The 26,909-nt window shown below is 38.2% G+C and overlaps 1 protein-coding gene across 2 annotated transcripts in view; it reads right to left on the reverse strand.

Annotated features, from left to right (window-relative positions):
* The window catches only part of si:dkey-112m2.1 (transmembrane protein 132D), a 140,266-nt gene extending 114,112 nt beyond the window's left edge, over positions 1-26,154 (reverse strand). For both annotated transcript variants that reach the window (XM_067484941.1, XM_067484940.1), the window contains exons 1-2: positions 25,780-26,154; positions 25,102-25,302 (exon numbers count right to left, since the gene is read on the reverse strand). In XM_067484941.1, coding sequence (XP_067341042.1) covers positions 25,102-25,168 — 67 coding nt within the window. In that variant the 5' untranslated portion in view covers positions 25,169-25,302; positions 25,780-26,154. The remainder of the gene's footprint in view (positions 1-25,101; positions 25,303-25,779) is intronic.
* Positions 26,155-26,909: the final 755 nt, after the last annotated feature.

Raw genomic sequence — 26,909 nt, forward strand, 5'->3', positions numbered from 1 at the left:
TACACTGGCTTCCTGTAGCTGCCGGCATCACAAAGCTCAGTCTCTTGCCCTCCCGTTTGCTGCACTCTGCCAATGAAGGACATCTGGTGGTCCCAGCACCTCCCCTCAGCTCAGTGATCCCACGATGGTGGAAAGAGCTACCAAACTCTGCACGCTCAGCACTCACTCCCAATATTTGAAAAACTGCTGAAAACAGAACTCTTCTGTACCTTCCTATGCACTTAAACCTATTATTAAAAAAAACAAATAAATCCTTCCTTTCTTGTCATGTCATAAAACGAAAACACTTCTGATATGACTTTGCTTTGAACTTTTCATCTTGACTTAGATTATTGCTTGCCTTGTACCTCACTTGTAAGTCACTTTAGATAAAAGCATCTGCCAAATTACTTAATGTAAATGTTGTAGCTTCAGGTTATAGCTAATTATGGTGCAACTGAACAAAGTGGTGAAACTACTGCCGACTTCACGATCAAAGTTACCCTGAGCTAAACATTTAGCGTTTTAATTGCATGGAAAAATGTATGCTTAGAAAATATAAGATATTAAAAAAAGCAGAACTACACAGGTAATTGTCAAATTAAAGACTAAATGTCTTCATTTACAGTATATAATCACTGAGATAAAAGTTTTTATTGAATGGTTCCTGATCTTTAAATGTCATACAGTAGATTTGATTCCCTAGTAAGGCAAATATTAGAACTACAGTTGTTGCTGTAGGAGACTGAAGAGAGCTTTTACTATTACGCATCAAGAGCAAAGGTTTGATGATGATATAACAGGAGATCAGATTAAACTTATCTGAGTCTTTAGTGTGATTGATTATGGCAGTATGCAGGCTTCTAAAAGGAAATGACAGCCTGTGAATCACTCAAACATTTTCCAGCCTTTCAGGTACTTCACCAAATTGAAATAGTGATTATTTGAATGGAGTTTTGACATATAAATAATACATGAGAAACCTGAATGTGGGTGTTTTGTTTAAAAATACATTCAGTTTCAGATTCATATAGGCCTCTGACACAGCACTAAAGCTGGGCACAGTGTTGAGCTGCATTGCTATTTTTTACACTTTGAGAGTTCTACGCCTGACACTTTATTAAAAAATAAATTGAAAGAAATTTAATTAAGTGCATTAGTTTTTATGCATCTTGAAATAAAGTTTATTTGGAAAGTTCATACAGAGTAAATATGAGCACTTTTGATCAAAACTTTTTATTTTATCTGCCTCTCTTTGAATTTGATTTATCTATCTTTTAATCTTGCCTTCTCCATCTGTCTCTTCAATACTGTTCATCTTCTCTTTCTACCTCAGCCTCCAGCTAATCCCTTGAGAAACAGGAAGTGGACTCCCTCAGGTCACCATGAAGACACCACTCTGCAGAACAGCCTGACACACTGTCAGTCACACACATGCAAACATGCAAAAAACAAAACAAAAAAAACAACAACAATTTGGACCGTAATGTAATGCATGTACAGACATATGTGAAGTAGAAGTAAATGGATAAGTTGCATTGGACAGTGTTGCAGTACATGCACCATAGGTGTTATCAATAAAAAAAACAAACAAAAAAAAAATATATAATCTACATCACTGAAGATAGACAGACAAAGGCAAATACACACTCACGCATACACAAACACAGGAACAGCGAATCTGTCCCCAAACACAGACGACAAAGACTCTGTATGGAAAGCTGAGAGAAAGTGTACAGAGGCTGTCACAGCCACTGTCACGGTCAGCTGCCTCTCTGCTGTGCTCTGCTCACTACAACCAATCTACAGCAGTCAATATTTACAACCAGCCAGAGGAGATGCTCCCCGCCGCCAAAACCAACCATTTCACTGCACCTGCTGCCTGGCTAATTAGACACATTTGTCTTTCATTTAGCCAAGCTTGAAGAGTGGGAAAGGCATCAATGGCAGGCAAGCAGCACCCTTCATTTTCTTTTTCAGTCAGCCTGTGCCAAAAAGAACAAAGATGTTTTGTTTTGCCATTCTTTATATCTGAAGATATGAAGAAAAGTTGGTACATGAGTTGTCAGTCAGTTGTTTTCAGTCTGTTGTGAGCGTTAAGTGTTTGTTTATAATGCTGCAATTGAGTTTTTTGCCTGTTCATCATGCTCATCATGTATGCTTCTTAAAGCTCCAAGAATAAAACCTCACGGTCACATATACCCGACATGTTTGCAAACAGTTTCCCCATTTATAAAAAGGAGAACTAGCATTAATTTCAGGTTTCCAGTCACCTCATCAAGTCAGTTGCAGCTCTGTTTTGGTCTCCACCAGTGTGGTTCCCGTAAGTGTGAATGGACGTCTGTCTTAGCGGGTGGCTCTGTGATAGAGTGGCAACCTGTACAGGCTGCACTCTGAGTTTCATCCAGTCAGTTGGAAATGGTTTAAAAAGCTGTCTACATGGTTAATGTAACTTGTAAACTTTGACCTTATTCAGTTAGTTTACATTTAGGTCAGAAACAAATTACCTTAAAGAGCTACAGACTCTATATATTATAGATAATATTTAATATAATTTCATCATATCATTTTGTCACTACAACAGGCATTTTACCCAACACATGTAAGTGCATAGCTTATATGAAATCCCTACAGTCCAACACATTTTTTGTAAGTTAATTTTGCAAAATTGTCTGTTAGTGTACTATCTGTGTCCATATTATATCACATTTGACAACTCCTACTAAATCACTTGTTGGTCCTTTACGGACTCATCATAATTATCCTAACTGAGGACAAATCGGTTCGGTTTTAACTGCAGCTCAGACGTTACCATTGACCATTCATTAATTGCTTGGGTTAGTTGGCTCTCTCAACAACTCTTCCTGTTCACATGTAGAAGTGTCCTCCCACAACCCCAAACAGTTTCAGCAGTGGCTGGAAAATATAAGCCATTTTGGACAAAAGCATCTGCCAAATGAATGTAATTTATTGATGCCAGTTCTGATCTCGTCTGTTTTCCATCAAAAAGCTGCTTACGCTGACACTAAGCACCAACCAAAATAAACCTGCCATTGTTGCATGCTGCATTGCACAGATTACAGCTGTGGAACTTTTACATCAAAAATGTATTTGAAAGTGACTTTATTGGAAGTTTTTATTAATGATGAACGTTGTATAATGTGTTATTTGCCTGTATTTGTAATTTTACAAAATTACCGTGTGTGGCAACAACCAGAGTTTGTAGGCTGGCTGGTGTAAATTGTCTGTTTGAGTGAGCGATGTTGTTGTTAAACTCTGCCCATTCTCTTTTTCATCTGTTGTCCCTGCGTCTAAACGCTGATTATCTGCTGTCGATGCTACTCTCAGATTTCAGCCTCGGTGAGTCTTGTACCACTTCACACTACGTGAGCCAGATAAAATAAAACGTGTTTGAAAACATCTTGTCTGCCTGTAGTACCACACTCTGCAGCCCTGAGCCTTTTCACACTGCGGGATAATCTGCCCAGGATGCTGGGATGGTCAAGTCAGGTGCAGAATTACTCCTAAAATCGTCTGTGACCTTGGCTCCAAGCACAAATGGGTAGGTTCTGCTGTGTAATAACCACACTGAGATTGCAGTGGCTGCTGTGACTTTGACAATTTCTTCCATTTCTTTGTTCTCTTTGTTATCTTTCCTCATCCTACACTATGACCTAAAAGCTCAAATCATTCCGCTTTTGCATTTACAAATACAGAACCTTTTAAATTAAGCAAGAGCTTTGGACACTAGCAGTATAAGATGCTTGAAAGGAAAACTTGCATTTAGCATCAGTTTGCTATAACAAAATGACCAACAACTAAATTTAAATTCCTCATTATTCATGTGTCCACAATGGAGTAATTATTACAGGCTATTTAATTGCTGCTTGCAATTAAAACTGTGAATTTATATGTGCAGATTGTGTTGGACAGTGGGACCAAACTGGGAACAAGATTTAATTTAATTGCCTGTGTCTGAGAAAATTATCAGAGGTGTGTCAAGGTTATCAAACAGTAAAGTGGGGAAGAAAAAAATAATAGTTTCTAAATGCTGATATTAAATAGGTATCCTATTGCTTTTAAAACACTTTGGCACATTATTCCGTTTAATATTATATCATTTTAATTATGTGCCTGGTTGCAAAAGTTGCTGAGGTTCACAGTGGGAGATGTGCAAGCACACTAATGGAGGTGATATTAAAAGGATAACTCCAGGCATTTTCTAAATTGTATTTTCCACAACCCCAAAACAGTCACTAAAATCAATCCTCTGTTCTTATATTATGTTCACTAGTTTTTAACCTGTATTAGCTTCTTCATCTGTTCTGTGGACCTCTGTTGTCAAAAACACATACGCCAGATGCACCACTCCAGTAAGTGACATGTATCTTCGTTTCAAACCACATGGTCAAAAAGGAAAAGAAATGCGTCAAATGCTTTAAATCGCTACCTTTTTTTTTTACGATCTCTTTACAGCTGCCGACACTTGCTTACTTCAGGTCTAACAAAACAACTATAATGTCTCCACCACATGCTTTGGAATGAAGAGAAGTTACAAAGTAGAGTATCTGAGTGTCTGTGACTGATGCGTTTTAATAACTTTTTGGGCACAATCTAGTCTACGGCACAGACGAATAAGCTCTTTCAGGTTGCACGTCAAACATGAGCACAGTTAATTGTGGCTTGTAGTTTCTGTATGGTGACTTAGAGACCTCATATCTTTTAATGAAAAGCTGTTAGTAGAAGAAAAGACAAAGCATAAAAAGAACCAAAAAACAAAACAAAAGGATTCTTCCCCATTAGTAAGTATTTTTGTTGGAAAGGCTTTAATTTTTTGTTCAGTTTCTAAAGTGGACTAAGAATTTTCATCACCCTTTTTCAGAATACAACACACAACCAATGAATACAATTGCAGAGCCACTGACAACAGTAAGCAGACTATTTTAGATACAGCCTGTGCAGTCTGACAGCATCTCACCCTTCGATCACCATCCCACCCAAAAGAATTGGATATTTTTAAAATTATATATATATATATATATATATATATATATATATATATATATATATATATATATATATATATATATATATATATATATATATATTTATTTATTTATTTATTTATTTATTATTTTGTTGGTTAGTTTTTTGTCGTGTGCAGACTAGAGCTGATGAGAGAGGTGGCGGGTGAAAGAAATTGGCACTCTCGCAAACCTGGATGGATTCTGCACAGTTAATTAAGATAAAACGATTCAATTCTACAGAGATCGAGGCTGCGATTCAGTGTGCACGGCACGTGGGGGCCATTGTGATTAGCAGCCAGCCAGCGCATTCCACGACATTTTGATGCGAGACAATCTTTTGCATTTTCAATTACACACTCCAACAGCCCTCTAACTACCAAAACTGAACTCATTTGCATGATTGAAATATATTTATGGTGTGCCAAAAACACAGTCCTGTTTTGGTTCCTGTTACAGATCCTATTCACTCACCACTAGATTGTCTTTTTTTCAGGGGGGGGGGTGAAATCAATCTCCTGTGAGTAGCCTGCTAAAGTTTACCTGTAAGCAATGAAATGAAGTTTTTTTTTTCACTACACTGTGTAGAGCACATTAAAACATTTTAAGTAGATTTGCTATTTTGTTCTTTCCTCAAACTGAACATTTAACAACTCAGTAGACTGATTTCATGAATAAATCTCATGCATCTGCTTACAGAATTTGTCTACATTTCATAATCTAGCTGGACAGTTTGGGTTTCCACAAGAAAAAGCTGGACAGTTTGGGTTTCCACAAGAAAAACTTTGTTCCACTGTGTTCCACTTGTTGTTTAATTAGGCTAAAGCAATACAAAACTAAATGTGAGTTCTATGATTTTTGGGAAAGTTCAGCTTCTTTGCAGTTAAATAAAGCTACAAATTTAAAGTCGAGCAAAAGAAATATGAACTATTCAGAAAAAAAATTTATTCAATTTTATCCCTGAAATGTAGGGCAGCCACCCTCAACGCAGAGCCCTGAGTCATCTGTGTCTCTGTGGATGATGGCATTACCTCAACCTTAAAGTTACCGTACTTACAGCAAAGTACTAAAAAGTATGAAAGACAAGCTTTGACATGCAACTATTCTGCATGCCACACTCAACTCTTCCACTGCTTAGTCAGAAGATTTATTAATAGAACTAACAGAGGCAGACCAGATGGTTGTTATGACACCGTCATATCTTTTCATGGGCCACTGATCACCTCCTGGGCTCCTAGTCTGTTGTCTGTTAGCAACATGCTGGTCACTTCCCTGCAAAACACACTCCTGTAAAGGTGAAGTTTTCACACCTAATGCTCAGATGATATTTATGTATAGTATTTTCTAAGTTATCAGCCTCTAGGACCACTGCTGTCGCAATCTTTCAGCAGACACTTAAATGTGTGTTTTTTAACATGCAAGGTCTGCAAAGAAATGTATTTATTCCCTAGCTGCTGACAAGAGTGACCTGTGCTAAAAGTGATTAGCAGGCAGTGCTATTAGCTGAGTATATGAGTTACATGAATACAGCATTAGCCATTTAGTAAAAAGGCACCATACACCCTCCAAGACGCCCTGTAGTATAGTAGAGGGCAAAATCAATTGTGTTGAGCATGCAAAAGATGTCTCCTCTGTTGTAGATTGTTTGAATTGTAATTCCCGTTTGTTTTTGTCTGGCAAGGCAAAAACAAGGGGGCATCCTCATACCACTGTGCGGTAAATGAAGCCTCAGACTACACCCGTGCACCAACACAGGCATGTAACTACAACTGCCCAAAGGAATCTAATTTCTCACCCACAGATATAGAAACTAGCTGAAACTGCAGCCAATATCCACTTTCTCCCTAAAATACTGAATAAAACAACTGTTAGAATAGTTTAAGTTAGAGCAGTTGTAATGTGCTGAGTCGCTGTTTAATTGTGTTGCCATCAAAGCAACAAGACATGGTCTAACAAGTAGTGGTGGACAATCCCTTCATTAACCCATGAACATCCCCCATATTCTGACTGGATGCCCTCTGGCAGTACAGACTGACCTGACTCAGCACCAACAATGTGACACCCCATCACTCCGGCTTCAGCTGTTCGACATCTCAGTAATGTGCCTACTCATTTTTTTCCTGACATATAAAGACAGTTAAAGCCTTAAAATAGTAGTTATTGCTTCTTTAGAGAATGGAGTAGCTGATATGCATGTGCCATATAAAGCACATTTAGTTAGGTCTTTGTGACTTTTGCTGCTTGTAATTTTCTGGGCAGTGAGGACAGATCAAAGATCTATGCAATTAAAATAAATGCTACTGATTAAATTTGAATCAATTATGACTTTATTTCCAGCTATGGCCACAGCCCTTGTATCAGGAGTTCACAAACCTTTATGTGCCAAGAACACCAGATATACTGCCAAGGGTGAAACAAAACAATACTGTGGGAAATATCTTGTAATCTGGTTACAGAATAAAAGGATTTTATTTCCTGTCACCATTTTCAAATGATTCAATTTACTACTCTTTCAAGTTTTTAGTTTGTCTCAAATTCAGTGTCCTCAACTTGCCTCTCAATGAAAACCCACAACAAGCCGTATTCACAGTCAGTGAGTTTTCTTCGGTCTGCCTTTCTTTGCACATTGTTCCACAGATTTAAAAGAAATAACAATATTGAATATGTGCATACAGTCTTTTTGCACAGCAGTTACAGTACTCTATTCAAATATGCATGAACAGAGTATGATCAAAAAAAGTCTGTGTTTGACGGAGGGATGAGTGTGTCTCCTCTTTATAAGGATGGGAAGGCTGAACAAAAGCTAAAAGCAAGGCAGCATGTGGCCGGGCTCATACAGCCAGCTGAAAAGTCACATCCCAGGGCATGTGGCATGTGTAATGAGCAGCTTTGAGAGTGGTCTTGTAGCTTCAATGTTACATCAAGCTTTTCTTAAGCTCTATCACAAAGACTTCCTGAAGCAATATATAGAGCAAGCACACTTAGCTTTCTGCTTTTTGAAGGATGTGACTAAAGAACAAAAACTTTTAATCTTTTACCATGACAATAAAATGACACACCAAGTGTGGACATAAGATTAAACTTATTTTTAAGTAAGTTCCATTTATCTCACTTAAATTGCCTCTTTAGGGTAGTTTATTCACACTTTTAAAATGCAAATCAGAGACCATTACTGGCTGAGATCTAATGATCTTATTTGTTTGCATTAATTAAACTAATGTTTCAAAAATGAATGTCCCAGTGATTACAATGCTGAAGGCAGTAGTTTCAAAGTTTCACATGAATTTAAAATGTAGATTTATGCTCACTAACATCTATGTACAGACATGAGCCATTTCCTTCTTTACCCGTAAGGTCATTTTGTTGTCTTAGAGGCAACAGAAATAAATAAAGTTCATGTTTAGTCTGAGATTGTTTATAAAAAAATTAAAAATAAAAAAAAAAAGAAATCAAGGATGCAGTTTAGTTTTGGTTTTGTTTATATAATCAAAAATACAATCAATCAATGATGCTGTGTAACATGTAAATAAAAAGATTGGTTGCAAATCATTTGAAACTTATAATTAAATTATTAGTGTAAATTGTACAAAGGCATGTGAATTAGTACATATTACATGTTTCATGGCTAGACACAAGGCCAGCTGTCACATTGGATAAGTGAGGCCCTGAGTCTTTCATTGAAGGAAGATTGAAGAATCTTTTGAAAAAGCTCACTGCTCCCGAATCAAACTTGGAAGGGTCCTTTGTGCACCTCCTAAACCGGACTGATTGTATAAATTAAATTAGGAGTTGGGCCAAAGTGAAGAGCAGGATCGCACAGTCACCGGAGGGGTAATCCTGCAGCAGCGATGGAGAAGCGAAACAACTAAACTGCAAAGACAATAATATTTTGCAGCAAACGGAATGAGTTAGACTTTTGAATGAAATGAAACTGTGCTGTTGTTAAGGTAAAGGGGTTTGGAAAGAACTGTTGGGGAGGGTGGCAGGTGTACAAAGCACAGGACTGTTAAGATTCAGACCTGAGCTCAATTTCTGACTGGTTCTGATGCCTGCTTGTGTTAAGGTAAGAAAACTACTAACGTTAGTGTTACATAAAGTTCATAGATGCGTTTAAAAAGCAAATGAACACCTTTTGTGTGAATTTATATTTTCCTCTTTTAAACCTGCCCTCAATATTCCTCTGACCCTAACCAGCTGCTGCAACTGCTTAAACACATCCATAAGATGCTTTCATAATGCTATAGTCACACAAATTGGATAATGTACAGCAGGATTGCATATTACCACAAAAAACAAAACAGCTTAGTTTTCTGCTAGATCGGATATTTTGGCAGATAAAATTACATTGTCTGGTAATATTCAAATGACATGTTCGATATCAATGTATTTGCAATTTACCCTTTACATTCCATGTCTTATTGTCATTATGTTCATGTAATTTGACAGTAATTACATTCCTCAGGAAAACACAATCGTGTTTAAATGTGTATGAACATAACTTTTTGTAGACTTTGAAAGTGGAAATTGGAGGTAAACTCACAGCCTCATTTGTCCAATCTGACAAATGGCTTTTTGTCTAGTCCTGAAGTCAAAAATGCAGTAAGGTATACTTCTACCCAATCAGACAACCCTTTTAAGTAACTCTTACATTTAAATTCAAGGTATAATATGACCATGACAATAATACACTTTTGTAATGCCAGTTTCCCTGAGATGTGGTGCTGGCTTCAAGCTGAAAATGAGCATACTTAAAAGAAAAAAAAAAATTAAAATCTTCAAATTTCTCAGTTTCGGTTGTAGTAAATAGTTTCATTCTGCTTTTATTTTAAATTTCACACAGCACAGCTTTCTTTTCCAAAAAAATCGAGTATGTAAAATGAAGTTATAAATAAACACATGCAATATGGTTTTTATGGAACAGAGTAGTGAAATCTGAAAAACCAATTTGAAACTTAAGAGCAATTTGTGCACAGACTCATTTTTCCCAACAAAGTACACCCTGTTGGCATCCATTATTGGTGCTGCCATTTATGTGCATGTGTGAGTGTGTGTGTGCAAAAATGTGAACGAGGTGCCTAAATGCTTAAACAACTATATTAGTCTGAGAATGTTTGTTCATATGAATGTTTGTACACACGGTGCATATACTCAATCAGCGAACGTGCACAAACACACTGAAACCCACATTAATCATTAGTTGTTTTGAGTGAGCCTTCACAATGAGAGACTTCTTTCCCATTCAATAGTAAGCAGAACCTGCCTGGGGCATTTTAACATTCCACCTCCTCAAAATTTCTCAAAATTCTTCTTCATTACAATGCTGCAATGCCACAAACATGACCTACACCAATAAAATGTTCCATTAATTTCATCACAGCCCAAAATAGATTTCCTGAAATTCTTGTGCTGAGGCAGGGATTCGTCACAACGCGATGTACTGTAGCTGGCCTAAATTATCATACAAAAGAAATAAAGAATATGATTTCTTTATTTTACACAGCCTCTCATCAGACATTTGCTCACACAACACAGCTGCATCAAAGCAAGAAATCAATTTATTTTCTGCTCTGCTTTATTCAGTCACCACATGCAGTCCCCAAGTTTATGAAGACACACTTTATAATTAGTCTACAAAGACTCACTGAATATTCAGTGGTCCACATCCACTTTCTCGTTTTGCCACAATGTAGAATGAAAATAGAGAAGTACATAACACAAGTTTGAGACTGATTTTTGATTAGCTGAGCCAAATGCTGTGTAGCATAAAAATAGATTAGTATACATATTGAAAATAGATGCATTTTACTTTCCTGCACTGCTTTGAAGGATTATCTAACCAAATGTATTGCATCACTAATAACACATAATGAGCTTGATTGAAGATAATACTATATTTAGTGGGATATTAGTTCCGGCCACATCAATCCCATTTTTTAAACACACTAAAATTAGTCTTCTTAAGCTTTGTCTCCTCTAATAAGAGCGCCATCATTTGAGAGAGAGAGAGTGTGTGTGTGTGTGTGTGTGTGTGTGTGTGTGTGTGTGTGTGTGTGTGTGTGTGTGTGTGTGTGTGTGTGTGTGTGTGTGTGTGTGTGTGTGTGTGTTTCCTTTTGTGAATGTTATTTGAACAGTGAAACGAAAAGGACAACGTCTTTACATTGAATGGAGATAATTTCTCTCTGGCAGTGCTGAGCTACAACCGCATGAAGTACAACAAGCACTTGTGCCCCCACCTCAATGGCCGATTGTCAGTGTCATGCTGCCAACAGACTGTGTGCCCTTCACTTTGTCCCAACTCCCATTTATGGGAAAATGCACTGGGATTATGTACAGAATACTCTGCACAGTGCAGGAGCTTATACTTCACACTGCAAGTCTGATTCCCATTGACAAGTCTGTAATACCACACCTGCAGAGCTAGATAAGCTCTCAATCCTCCCTTTTATTCTACCACTATTATTCTGCTGTGTAATATATCAGTGGAAAAGTGAAATAAATATAATTATGAAAGAAAAGCTGTGAGCAAATGGAAATACAGAGACAATGTATGATGTTAATATTCATGCACATACCTTATCCTGCATGTTTTGCATGCTGTTTGTACTGCAGGGTGTGCAGCGGCTTATTCAGCCCTAAATGTTGAACGGCAAAACTTAATTGCCACAACTCGTGTCATAATCATCTAGCTGATCATTCCTCTGACAGCTGGAAAGATAAAGTGTTCTTTTCTATAAAATTGCAGTTGGGGGTGGCAATGGTGCAGAGGTAATTTGACAGCAGGAAAAACGGGGGTTTGTGATTGATGGTTACCTCTCTAATTTTTTTTCCTCATGATTAGATTCACTGCCTTCTTTAAACAGGCTAACCTAAAACAGTCAGTCATTCCGTAGTTTTGTCTGTGGACAACCCAACTCAGAGCCTTAAGCAAAACAAATGTACAAATATAACTACGATGTAATACATTTAGTTCTCTATGAAAAAAGATTGAAAAGTTACGATTTCCGCTTTACAGTAAACAGGATGAGTGACATATCCTACCTTGACTGACTGGCACAAAGTTTGTGTCTTGAGTCTACGTAGCTGATATGGTCTGAATTACTGACTGGAACCAACAGAACCCTTTGATCTGCTTTCTGACCCAACTAATTAACCAGCTAGATCCATTACAAAGCCACGAGAGTGTTTAATATAGCAAAGTGAACCATGAATTTGAAAGCGGCATGGTGCCGTTTCCAAGCTTTGATGAACAGACATGACATTGTGAGTGTGGAGGGGTTCGGCGGTGGAAAACTGGCCAGGAAATGTCAGGTCATCAGAATCCTGTGATTGCAGTACCCGTGAGGAGGTTCAGAGGGGACGGAGCACAAAAACATCTCTAAATGTAAATCCAATCTAATGAGCTCACCACAGTATAATTTAATAAAATCTACATATGAAAGAACCTCTGCCCCATGCAACATTGGGATAGAAGTGGTAGTAATTAGCTCTACAGATTGAAGGTATGTCCCCACTTGGAAAGGAAATTCAACCAAAGAATAGCAAGATAAATATTTGCACTGTGTATGCACTGTAGGAAAATCCAACAGAGCTATAGAGATGCAAAGTGTTGTTGTGATGCAAGAGTTACCAAGCTCGGAGATTTCATTAGTATAATGAAAGGCAGCCTATGTTTTGTTGAAGACAGGTTAATTCCACTTTTATGTTCTCAGTTGTTTTATCTTTTAAGATTCAATTCTATTCATTTGGCCTTTCTAGGATCTATACTATTTGTATAATACCAGCACCAAATAAAAAGAACTCAAGGAAGATTCCTCCAATCATTTTCTCTATATGGAATTAGTCTTTTGAGAATTTGAAAACATTACTTTAGGATATTTATAACCATTCATATAGCAAATACACAAAGGATGCTTTTAAAATACCCTTTTAATTGTACTGAATTATTATTATGTACTATTATCATTATTCGATGGGATATAAAAGGTAAAAAGGTAAAAATAAATAAAAAGTAATCCATTCCACTTTGTAGATGCTGAGATATCTCAATAAAAGTCAGAATTGTAACATTATGTTGGCAAAGTTAGAAGGATTCATTGGGGACCATGAATTTCTGTTCAAAACATAGTGGCTATCTATCCAATAGTTGCTGATGGATATCAGTTTGCTCTACAGTTGTGGATTGACTGATACGATAGACTGAAATTGTCACCCATAGTTTCGAGTTACAGTGCTATCATGGCTAAAATTGTTTTTGTTTTTTTAAACTTATGTGGGATTGTCGTCTGTAGGTTGGACCTTACATGCCATTGGAAGGATTGCCACATGCTTTGGGAGCTGGTACTGTAAGTACATTCTGACAGCTTATGGTTTAAACAAGGACTTTGTTATTGCAGATAAAAGTGTAGGACAGGCAGTCCAGCAACCCGCACGTGTATGACAAGGACAAACATAACATATTGCCCTGTCTGGTCTTGTTAACACCATCTCAGGATTTCTCAAAATCTCTAGGCCTCGATTTTTGCCCCAAAAAATCTCATGACTCAAGCAATTAACGAGTTGGCAAGTTGTCAAGTGAAATTAAGATTTGCATATTTTTTGTACAAAGCACGGGAGCTCCTCAGAGATTATATAAAGATGATAAAAATATATTACCAGGTTCTTTTTGTCAGTAATTATTTAAAGCCAAAATCAATATCAGTCTTAAAATTTATTGGGATTTCAAGCTAGAAGGGTGAGAAGATAAATAAAATAAAAGGTGCTGATAGAACTCACAACCCCCGTTGTAAGTGTTACATGGTGGTTGTGAGTGGACCGTATCAGTCCAGCCGTCTACCTCATCAGTTGCCTTAAATAAAAGTGGTGAAGCTTCTTTGGAAAACAAGAGGCCTGTTTTCTAACTGTATTTATGGAGATTACACACACAGAGTCAGAGAGGCCCAATTACCTGCTGGAATTTGCTGGCACCCAAGAGGCCGAAGACCAGTACCAAAAGCTACACAAGGCTTACTCACTCAGGCTCATGCCCACAGCGAAACAAAAGGGATTTCATGTCTCTCTTTAAATCCTTGAGCTTTGGATACATTTTGGTTTGCCACTATATGGACCTTTTACAAACTGATTTATTCTCTATTACTAAGGCAGTCGACCCAGATCTGGCCCTGGGCATGCTCAGAGCCGCATAGTATCTTGCTTGTGTGAGAAACAGGGACAGGATGACTAAATAAGAGAGTGTGTGGAATCACTGTTGCCTTGCATATGCAGACACACATTGAGCATAGATTAAAGCACTGAAAATGCACATTATGGCCTTTAAATGATCAGATATTTTGTATAATCTGATCAACCAGTTTTTAAAAGCCTTCTAATCTCTTGTTTATTGACAAATGTTGGAACAGAATCCATATGAGGCAAAAGCCTCAAAAAAAAAATGCAGACTGAGATTTTGTACTGCAACTCAGTAGATGCTAAGTGAAGGCAGTTGAGCAACCAAACAACTCTATTTAGATTGATTCAGGTGAGAATGTCTGTGGGTTAGTCTGGTTACCTGCAGCGATTAAAATTTGAAAAAAGGTAAAGGGCACAAAAGCGAAGAGTAAAAGTTCAGAGGTCAAGGAGCCAGCGTGTTGCATCCTTAATAAATAATACTTATATAATAATAATAAATCCTTTCTCTACAGTATACCATCATGAGGCCTTTTTTTTTGTATTTGGTAAAATAGGTTTACTTACTACCCAAGATTTTCCTGTACACATGTTGGATTAGTTTTGTTTAGTCTCTTTTTAGTTTTAGTAACATCCTTCTGACATGTTTTACCGGTTTGAGGGAAACTGCCAGTAAAAACCTTGCTGTCAAGTGTTATTCTCAAATCAATGTCTCTTTATTTGTCAATTTAGCTTTGCTTTTTGATGGAAGTAACTAGAACATGTAAGAAAAAAAAGAAGATATGGTAAGTCGAAAGGAAATGAAAAAGGCTGTAGAAAAAGAGAGGGAGAGAAGAAAAAAAATGATGAAGATGCGGAGGTAGAACCAGGAGGCCGGGAATAAATGAGGAGGATGAGAGGGGGAGTATATGAGAGAGTAACACTGAAGAGGGACCATATGTCTGGAACTACATTTCTGATTATTGTGAATCTAATTACGGATTCTATTTTTTGGCAAGCTATGTCACAAGAGAAGCTGACACTTTGTATGTCAACAAAGTTAATACACACACATCCACAAACACATACACACACACACAAAACCGTTGAAACTCAAAAACAGATTCTTCTCATTTCGCGATGACATCTGTTCTACTGCCACACAGATTGCAATTTTCTCACCTAATAAGGCCTACCAACTGGGCATCAGCACATTTATTGTTAACTAGAAATGAACCAATAACACTTTTTAAGGCTGCACCCAATTTTGAGCCCAGCTCTGGCCCGAAGCCCACAGGTGGATCAATATCTGTGTCTCATTCTCCTGGCCAATGTATCACCCACTCCAGTAAACCATACATACATACATACTGTACAACTGCTGCAAAGCAATCTACAAAACCTCAGTAATGTATGAAAGTGGGTGTGAACCTACAGGTACAGGCCTGTTCCTGAACCAAGATGTGAACCATTAAAATGTCTGGATGCAACTGTGTGTATAGATAAGCCATTGCTTTATTTGACATTTCCTATCAGATGTTCCATGTATAACTGCATATTTCCACCAATCCAAGGCAAATACTACCCAGTTATTAAGTATGTAAACTACACAGACTTTTCCAATCTGTTTATCATTATGGTTGAAGTGTTCTTAGCCTCACTTGACTTACTGCGGGAAAGTATTAACACCTATACAGATATAGGTTTTGGAAGATGGAAGTCCTATTGCTAATACATTTTTTTATTGGCTTCAGCTCTCAGCAATGTTTACCTCTCTTGAGGCACTGTTGCTGAAAATTGGTTAGGGAATTGAGCCTCGGTTTGGGAGCCACATTCCTAAAGGTGTGGAATAGTTTCCCCTCAGGTTTCAATTCTGAAGTGTCTATCAAGTTTGAAATTAAAATTTACCTGTGTGTGTGTAGAAGTTGGGGTTTTTTGCTGTTGTTTTGCTATTCTGAACTTTGAGAGGGTTATTTTCTCATTTCTGAACATGTGATGAAGCAAGTGGTAAATCACTCAGAGAATCAGCTCCTAACCCGGCAATAATGAGATGGATTGATAGAGAGAAGAGTTGCACGCTCGTGTCTGTAGAAAACTATAGAAACAAAGTCTTCACTGCAGAGCATTTTCATTGTTATCAATCATGTTTTCCTGCTGGACAAAAAAAAAATAATAATAATAAGATAAAAAACCAAGGCAATAGCTTCCTGCCTTGACCTGTGCAGATAAAAGCAATACCACAAAACTCTCTCATCACCACTGTCATCCTCTGTAGCTCAGTATGGCAACATTCACACAAAAACTGACACAAAATGAAACAACTTTCTTCAGAAATCCAATGGAAAAAAAACTGTTATTGGCCTTCTCTGAAAAACTTCTGCCCTAATCTCCCATCAAATGATGATACATTAAACCATCTCAGCAGGGGCTGAAGCCCATGTGACAAGAGAGGAAAGCAGGTATTGTACCTGCACTGTCTTGTGGGACCAAAGCTGGTGAAGCGAGATAAATATGCAATATTTCACTGTCAATCTTTCATACAGGAAGTACCAAAAATGTTGTTAACATTCTTTCTCTGCTTTAATTGCATAGGTTCATTTTCATTTCCCTCTGATTTCCTGGGTGTGAGCTGAGTGTTCTGTTAGTTATGCTAATTGTCTCTAGACCTCCCGTAGAGTGCGATCCTTTCCCAGTTGGATGGCTGTGAAGTTGTTTGCCCAAGGAGATGAGTTTGTGTGTTTTTGTGTGTGTGCGCGCGTGTGTGTGTGTGTGGTTGTGTGTTTACAGTGCACAGCTACAATGTGTTACAAAAGCTTTAGTAATGCTGCACACGTGTGTTTTTGTGCGATTATGTGTGTCGGGGTGCATCAGCACGAATCTTTATGTGGCAGCCATGGTTAGACGCTCTGTAGTCCCAATCCGCCAAACATTCACAGTGAGGAAGAAATCAGGGCAATGTTTCATCTTAATGTTGTCTTATATCGATTATTCTCCTTTTCATCCTGTTGGTCTTTGATCCTATTAGTATAGCCAAAACCTGTGGGAAAAGGCACTGTTGACATTTCCTTCTCCCAAGTGGATTACATCCTATGGATTTCTGAGAAAGTACTGTAAATGACCATTTCCTATGACTAAGAAAAGAAACAGTTTAAGAGTCAAATCCCTTCATTTGTCATGCTGTCTGAAGCCCACGTCTTTCTCAGTTCTCAGGTTTAACTCAATGTATGAGTATTTTTATGTGAGTCGAGTACCTCAAACCTGTCTGGCTTTTTCGGACAGCTTTTCCCAAATATTCTGTTTTTAACCACCCACATAACATAACAAAGTATATAACAGCTGATGTAAAAAAAAAGAAAAAAAAGAAAAAAAAAACCTTCCATGCATGATGTCTGTTCCTGCCTGTATTTGAACTTTGGATGCTAAGAGTATTTCTCCAAATGTGTGCCAGGTGGATAAAAAGGTGGTATCAGCAGGGGACAAGAACTGCCTCATCCACTGAATCAATTAAAAGTGCTTGGTATTAACATGCCATATACGAACTGTTTATCTAGGTCATCCATCCAAACACAGACATTTTGAGTAATATTTCAGTTCAAGTGTTTTATAACCTAAAGTTTGAGGATGTGTTTCTACGAACAATCAAAAAGTATTCCTTACATTGCATCAAATAGTTTAGTCCCCCTTCAGTAGCTGGAGTACCTCCACAGTTGCCATGGTAAGTTTAAGCTGACAAGGAAGATAAGTCACCAAGACATCGCTTTTAAACACTAATACTTTTTAGCAAATAAAGTATTGTTCTAACTGAATCACACTTTTGAAATCAACATAGCATATGTTGTAAAAATTTTAATAATGAGATGCTAAGACAAAAAGTCCATGCAAAGAATTTGTCCATGTGTTTTGGGGAAATATTTGGTTTTTTAAAAGAAACTGAAGACACAGCAAATAGTAACGTTTGCCTAAACCAAGATGTTGCTGTTGCCTAACATTAATCACAGGCATCAATAGGTGAAACCTGCTCTGCAGAAAAGTGGGCAAACAACAAAACTGAACTACAATGACCATGTAAAACTATCCCTGCTGAGCTCTCATAACTTTAGACTGCATACAATGTTTTTGTATCCATCAGGTTTATCTACTGCATTCAGCTTCAGCTACACTGTCACATTTTACTGTAACTTTTCAAAAGTAGAAATAGTAAATAAAACCTTATTTACTTATTTATTTATTTATTTATTGTGTTCTAACAAAACTGAATGGCAGTGAACAACAGCAATTGTAATCTTAAATAACAGTAAGAATATCAAGATTTTTTTTTTTTTTTGTAGCACTCCTATTGGTATGATGAATAATAATCTGTCAATTCTCAAACTGTTTAGGAGTACATCAACCACAATATCCTTTTTCCCTTTAAAATTTTGATGGCACATTTATTAACATTTGTATATCAGCAAACAATAGCAAATAATTGTCTTCGGTTGTTGTTGCAATGTCCAAAAGTTCTGGCTTCTTAAATCTGCTTCAGAAGGGGCAGGCGGCTGTTTTCAGAAGAAAATCTGTTGAAATATGACTGTATGCTACCAGCCCAGCAGAAACAAAAATTTGTGAAAAAGAAAGTAACAAAAGGTAAACAACAGAATATTTTTATCAGGTGGTGGACAGAAATAAGCTACTCTGTAAGGAGAGAGGTAGTCTTGGAATTGTTTTTGTCAGTTGGACAGAAACATGAATCCTAATTTTGCTCCATGTCTGCCTGATGTTCTCAAACCTGGGGCTGTGGTAACGAGGGTCCGAGCAGAACCCAGATCAGGAGGGGAGGGGGTTTGGGTGTGTGGGTGAGCACAGCAACAACAAAGACACCTTACATCTTATTTTTACCACCGTAACGCAGCTAAAACAAATTGCACAATCATCTTTTCAATATTTTCAGCCACAGGTTGAGGATCTGTATGACAACCGCTTCTTTCCTTTTATGAAGAAACCAAAATGCGTTCATGCACATGTCCTGTAGCAAAAGCTAAGGTCATTGACTAAGGAAATTGTGGACATACATCACTTTTAAAATAATTTCATAGATTTTAAAAATATGTTTTAGGAGATTTTGTAGTTAAATACATTTTGTGAATATATGTCAGAAACCGGTCAGAATCCCATAAAACTTTATCTACTGCATGATAACTTTTACCTGGGAAACACATGACTGACAAACTAAAACAAAGAAATAATATTAATAGGAAAAAGTGGAACAGGAATAAGAATCATGCATATGTAAACACACTAAACTTTATTTTCATAGGAATAATAATTCAAAAACACCCTTAAGCAGAGCGTGCAAGTAAAAAATAGCTCAGGTTAGAAGTGTTCATATAAATTCCACATTTTAGAGTTTCCTGTTTTGCAATTTGTCATGTTGTCAAACTGTCCTAGAGACATCCACTTGAGTGTCGCTTTACTACAACTCTTTCATAAAACATTTTTCTACACTGTACACTATGCTTCTGTTAGAAACATTAGTTGTTCAATTCAATTTTACTGATGTTATTTTTCCATTTTACTTAATTCCAGAACTGGATATAAGCCACTTTAACCATGTAGATGTGGGGGTATTGTACTGCAAATTTTATTTAACATAACATTACATTATCACTTTATGTCTTGTGTCTCTGTGTTATGACCTGTATAATATGGCACGCTACTATTCGTGCAGCGTTTCCTTCTGCTGCTCTCTTGTGACTTGTTTAAAATGCAGTTCCATACAGAGCAAGCAAAGCTTCATCTATTTGAATTTGTCAAAATATTCTAAAATGTGCATTTGTCTAAAGGGGTATTGCTTTGCAGACAACATATTGTGTTGTTTTCACTGTGATAAACTTTGACTTTTTATTTAGCTTTCTGGTTCAGGCCCCCAGTAATTAACACACTAGTGCATGTTTTATGTTAATGAACATTACAGCCCATGGAAATGCCGTTTGAGACTTTAAGTATGAGTGAAAAATGAAGCAAGAGTTACGGAGAGAAAGCTTTCACACAAGAGTTTTCTACAAAGTCAGCTTATTCTAAAGGCCTTTGCAGTTTCTTTAAACAGCATAACAGCCCAAAAGCACGCAGGCCTGCCAACCCCAGGATTAAACAAGGAGATGCTCAGAGCCAACAAGTAATATCCCATGAGACTTCCTGGAGGTAGACGCCAGTTTAGATTTCACAGACTTAATGCGTGTGAAGGATCACACTGGACTCTTCCTCTCTTCTAATACATGACATAAGTCTCAAGGTTTTTGCCTGTTTGATCAGCAGACTGTCAAACACTTGCTGTGGTACTGAGGTAAAAACAGTCAACAGAATGACTTCAGCCCCGTGAAATCCACTGCAGCCTCTAAAAGGAGATTAGTGCAGCCTGTATTACCTATGGTAATTTAAGAATATATACATTTTTGGAAACTGATCTGTTGTTGGTTGGAATCAGTTGACTTCTGTATGGGTTCATTAAGGGAAGGTTATGTTTTACCAAGTTGGTGTGAGCATTGTAAAAGTACCTCTCAAACAACAGAAAAGTCATTCGGGTAACAAACAGTGCAACTCAGAAGGTAAATGGAAACAATTCATTTGCTTGGTTTTTTGTGCCAGGGGCTGAAAAACATCTTGGAAATCTTTGACTTTCTGCTGACCCCAACCAGTGTGTTAACTTTCAACCACATCTAACAGCACTATTACAATAGCCAACATTAGAGCTGAACTGACTAAGAGTCCAGGCGCAAGAGCTTATTGATACATGGTAGCATTAAAGCCTACTGAGCTATGGTATGGCTGATCCTGACGCTCTTGGGGGACCATGTGGAACTTGATTTACTTGATTAATGGGCCTCATTAATTCCCTCTGTTTTTTAAAGCAGATCAATCTTCAAACATAAAACTTTCCACTGCTACACTGGAAGATACCTTCATGTTTAGCTGGTGGACACTTTCAAAACTGATCTTCCAAATCAACATGCTTGTTTCCTGTAAGGAGTTTCTACGCTGCTGCAACCCTCCCATTTTTTAGAAATCTCAATCTTCTTCAATTCTGAATAAACGGTAAATGATTTACTATACTATTTACTATATTTTTGGGGTGGGTCAGACAGGAGAACATTACAGTGGTCTAATCTGCTGGATAAGCAATGTTTTTATGACAAGAAAAAGCCAACTTGGTGAAAAACCCAACATGAGCTTTAAAATTTAAAGTCACTGAGGTTTTTTTGGATATTGGCTCAGGGTAAGTCAGAAAGAAAGGAATTGTGTTTTCGGTTTCTCCAAGTTAAAACCTCAGTTTCTAGCTGTAAAATGTGGTCTAACTCTGAGTCCCTAATATGTAAATAAGTACATCTAAAAAGAGCATGAATTAGCACTGAGTCATCGGGAGAACAGAGGCCACATAAAGCTGAGTGTCATCAACATAGCTTTGGACACAAGCATATTTTGATGACACCAGTGAGGGGTAGCTTCAACAGAATAAAAAATATTGGCCCTAAAATTGAACCTTGGGAACCCCACAGATTGATTTAGATAGTAGGTTTATTGCCATTTGCAAAAAAAGAATTCACAGCAATAAAAACCTCTTTAAATATCAGACTCCAGAGGGATACTGGCAGACTAACAAAAGCTATAATGCATCAGCTAACAAATGCTGGATTGAATACAGAAAACCATCTTAGTCTGGTATATGATAGGGCCTCCCCAATCTCAGTGAAACATGGGAGTGTACAAATGCTCCTCTGGGTGACATTTTGACATGACTGGGTGATGTGGGATGTGGTTTGCAGTGAGATGGCAAAAATGCTTGAAAGTGAACAATTGTAAACTAATAAATGCAATCAGAGCCGGACAGTAAATCCCCAAAAAGCCAATGTGTCTGCAAGTCTCCTGAGGAAAACACTTAAAAATTGTGACAAAAACCATAATTATACTTTTCAGAATTTTAAGCAAATGGATGATTTTTCCAAAGGGAGGAAAGTGGACAGTTAATGAGCTAATCAAAGAACTCTGGAGGCACTGAAGGCAATGCTGAGTACACAGACTTGGGACCAGCACTGCACTTTGTGAAAACTCTAAATGCTTAAGAATATTTTCACAGACAGGCGACACAAAACCCACCTGAACCAGCTGGAATTTAAAATGAAATAACCAAGGAAGCCAATTACTCTCCATTACTTTAACTATAAAATAGTTGTCACATACAAACGTATACACACACAATGAGAACGTAAAAAATGTAGGTGGCGAATATTTAAAAAAATAACTGATTACAATCTGATGTTTTGCAAAAAAAAAAAAAAATGCATATCAAATGTTATGTCTGGAAATAAGCTGTGGCTATGTTAGAATCCCCTGTAATCTGAGAGTAATTTAATTCTGATGTCTATTTGTAATATATCCCCGACTCAATAGGCTGAGGTGTCCTGACATTCTCTAGCTCCCAGTTTCCTTAAATTTGAATTCAGATGGCTACAGCGACTTTGGTTTGGGTACGTGCTGACATAAGCTTGAGTGAGAGAGAGAGACAACGAGAGCTATTATTAAATTAAGGCTAAATCCATTTTGGTTTTGTAACTTGTCAACTTTCTCTCTCAATCCACTCTGACCAGCCCACACAAATACAAAAGAGCAGGAAAACTCAGAGTCAGAATCATCCTACCCCTGTTTAGCAGGGTGCCCTTTGGACCAGGTATTCAAGTACATTTGATGAAAAATATACATGCAGATAAGAAAGTTAGAAAGAAGAAAGTTATACAATGAGAAATGTAGTATTTTTTGTATTCCACCAACAACTTTCCATCACTAAAACTTTCTCTATCAGGCTATGAGATGACAATCCTTCCATCTGTCTTGTTAAAAAAAACTGCCTTTATCAAATCCTATAGCATGCCAGGCTATATGGAGTATTTCCAAATGTCCTGATGACCAGTCTGACAGTATGCGAGTTTGTGTAGGTATCCTCTACAGCATGCGCCTGTCACTGCGTGTGTCTCATAGAGACAACCTCGAACCTCTCTGTGAAAGCAATCAGATGGCTACAGAGTCATAATATCCTATGAGATTCTGCACACCAGGGGCTTCACTGAAAGGATGGAATCAGTTTTTTTCTTCTCCTCTTCATATTCACCAGCAAAGACCAAACCCAGTGGGCTATATATCAAACTCTGGCCCACCTGTATATTTGTGGAATGGCTTCCGATTGTTGAAAATAAATCTGAAAAATATTGTATTTTGAGAGATTTATTGTATAAACCTGATCTTGTGATTAAAAAAAAACACAATTTCCAAAAACTTCATTGCTCAAATTTATCAATTTGGCGTTAAAGACCAAGAAAGACTAAGCTGTTTACTCAAGCATTTACGTAGACAACAACAGCTTCATTAGTCTGGAGGATTTAAAGGTTAGACACAAGACAGAAGACTTGGACCTAATTACCCCTGACCAACGACACCATTTCTTTCTCCTAAACATTTGCTTTTCCACAACATAGAAGCCATAGCAGCACTCAAAAAGCTTGATATTGATATCGCAACAGATAAAAATGGCACTTACATAAATTCCAGGTATGTGGGAGGTTGGGTCTTGACTGGCTAGTTAAGTTTTTTCTTAAAAGTTTCCACTATTATCCTTGTTGTTTGAAGCCACTGCCGAGATCATTTGATACTCCCCAGCTGGCAATATGGAGAACTGCATCTCAAAGCAGGTTATGTGAGGGCTCCATTTTCCTTAGGCAGTTGTATCATGACTCTAGCAGTCCCACGCTTGGACAGGTTATTTAAAAGCAATTCATTGTTTATCCAGAAATGCTGAATTGGTGCAAATGAATAGTTTCACTCACTTTCATGCTGAGAGTTAGATCAAAAGACTGACACCACACTTATCCATATCTGTTAAATATGATGCTACAGCCAGGAGACAATTAGCTTATAGCTTAGCATAAAGCCTGGAAACAAAGGGAGGCAGCTAGATTGGATCTGTCTAAAGGTGAGAACAAATCTGCTCCCTTGCCCTGGTAAAGACAGATTTTGGCTCCATGTTCAATCATTGATTTAAGTGTTTTGTTTCGTTTTTATTCTCTGCCAGTGGACTGTTTTCTAGTAAAATGGTTGATTCCCGTGATGACATGTGGCCACATCCTCGTGGAACATAAGTTTATAGAAAATTAAAAATAGTAAATTAAGAAATCAAACATATATCCTAAAAACTGTCCAATAAATACAGGAGACAGCGTTTCCATCATCTTAACCCAAGTCTGAGGCTGAAGAATGACAATGTTCTGTTGTATTCACAGCCAAGTAAGAAAGGATGTTTTATGTATTTCCACTGGCAGGTAAACAGTGGGGAAGGCAACACATTGTTTACGTTTTGCTATACTTTGCAAAAACACCCTAAAAACTATAGCACCCAAATATGCACACTCTCAGGAAAACACACCAGAGCACCCTAAAACCTAGCCATGCACAGACACACACACACACACATTGGCTCCCGTACAGTTTGGTTATCTAAGTGCAGAACTGCACAAACTGAGTGTCTGAGTGTGTGTGTGTGTGTGTGTGTGTTCTTCTCTGTTCTGGGTTGAGTCTACAGCCCGTTGTTATCCGCGGTGCTCTGCAGTGCCATGCTCACACACACACGCCATTTCAGTGCTGCTCCAACACACAAACTCACGCACACTTTAGGCAACTGTCAGAGTTCATTCATGTTAATATTACAAGTCATTTTGCATTCCGTCACAACAGCTTACAGCTAATTATATGTCTCATAAATTATATAAATGTCCTCTTGACTGAAAGGAAATCATTTGCATTTCATTAAATGGTCAGCACTCAAATTATGATGCATTTATAATATCTCTTATTACGTGACCATTAGCTGTCATTTCCATAATTCTCCTTCAGCTATATGACTACAAGCCCTCGTTGACTTTATCTGAGGTCTTACCTGTGCACAGCAGAAGCGCGGCGAGTCCCACGCGCTGCAGCGGCCCCGTGCCTCGCCGTGGACTCATGTTTGTTCGGAGGAGAAGCCGCTGGATAACAACCCCCCTCCCTCAGCAGAAAGACGCACAACTTTCCACGCAATGTATCCTCTCCGAGCAGCTCTCCATTTCTACGAAAACTGTTGTATTCCGCGCGTCACCACCTGCCATCACAGACACATCAACACACGGTCAGTGATCTTCCCTCACACATACACGTCCTACAGAGGGCAAACAGTGGAAAGTCAAGTCCACCTTTGTCGTTATCGCTTCCAAAACGGTGAATCTGGAAAGCAGGCACAACGAATCACGATGAGCCGATTATTCACGGTTACATAGTAAGTCGTGTTAATTTGGGGATAAAACAGGTCCCTCGGGGTGTGTGAAAACAAACCGTCTGTCACCAATCACACCCCACAGCACCCAGCTCTGTGTTTAATAGGCTGCTTAACAAATCTGTGCTCAACGTGTCAGGAATTTGTTAATCGTCTCTATCCGGGGCTCCCAAAACTAAACAGCTGAAAAGTGATTAGTGCAAAAAAAATAAATAAAATAAAATAAAAAGCAACACAAGCGTTATTAAAAGGAAACAAGAGTTAGTTTTTGAAATGGATGTAGTGTTAGGTTTCTTTGCTTCTTACCATTTCTCTTATTGCACAGGACACTGCGCAGCGGTCTCATCCAGTTTTGGCACCAAAAGAAAGCCGTCTGTTTCCTGTCAGGCTGCAGTATTTTCATCAGCGACGAGCGAAAAACTCTTCAACAATTTGTGTTTTTCCAAAGAGGTTTCAAACACGCGCAGCTGTTTTGCTGTTTGTTTGTTTTTTTTTCTCACGGAGCGATTGCTGCACAACGGTCCAAAGAGCCTGAATGTGGCAGGTGACATACAAGGTTTGCAATCTCTAGGAAATGATCCTCCAACTTTCCAAGTGATAAAGAAGCATGCACAGATGAGAGGCGGTGCTGAAGTGGATTGGGAGCTGTTGCAGCTCTGCACCCTGGGGTTGTGGACCGGAGAGTGCTGGTGCAGAAACTGAGAGGAGGGAGGGGGGAGGGGGGGGGGGGGGGGGAATGAGAGGCGCACTCCGGGTTGCACTGGCAAATTAGAGGGTTTGCGGGCGTCACGTCAGCAAGTATTGTGCCATCCAATACTCGTCTCATATCACAGGAGGATTGTGCTTTTCCTGAAACCGTTAGGAAAAGAAAAGTTGACGGCAAATTAGAAATGAGCGCCGCACCTCACAGTGGAATGTGTTTAATTATATTTTCGCTTGGTAGAAAATGAGCATAAAACAGGGACCCTGCAGGTAGAAAATAATCACAGAAAACAGTAGTAAAGGAAGATTGCAGATTTGCATCTTCGCCAGGTGTAGTCAAACAGCATGACTTCTAGCAGCAATATTGTAATTAAAATTTGACACAAATCCGCGGTCTGGGTTATGTGGTTTATCATATGTTGCCTAGTGAAGTCAAAGACACACAATTAGAATTTCACCCAGTTACCCTGGCTCTACAAATGGTTAAGAATGACACCAAACAACACGTAATCAATTTTTAGTGCACTACTCCCACAGCTGGGGTGGACCATTAGTGTCCAGTCAGTGAGCAGAGCAGAGGAGAGTAGTGCAACCTGTTGTGCCATGGGTCGTTCGCGAGAACCAACAGTGCCCCCTATGGGACACCTCTGACTTCAAGCAGCTGTTCTCACTGAGAGTTTTGCATGCATATGAGCTGTACAACTGTTCTATCTATTTATTTATCTATTTATCTA

This window comes from Channa argus, chromosome 18 (genome assembly GCF_033026475.1).
Source record: "Channa argus isolate prfri chromosome 18, Channa argus male v1.0, whole genome shotgun sequence".
NCBI lineage: Eukaryota > Metazoa > Chordata > Actinopteri > Anabantiformes > Channidae > Channa > Channa argus.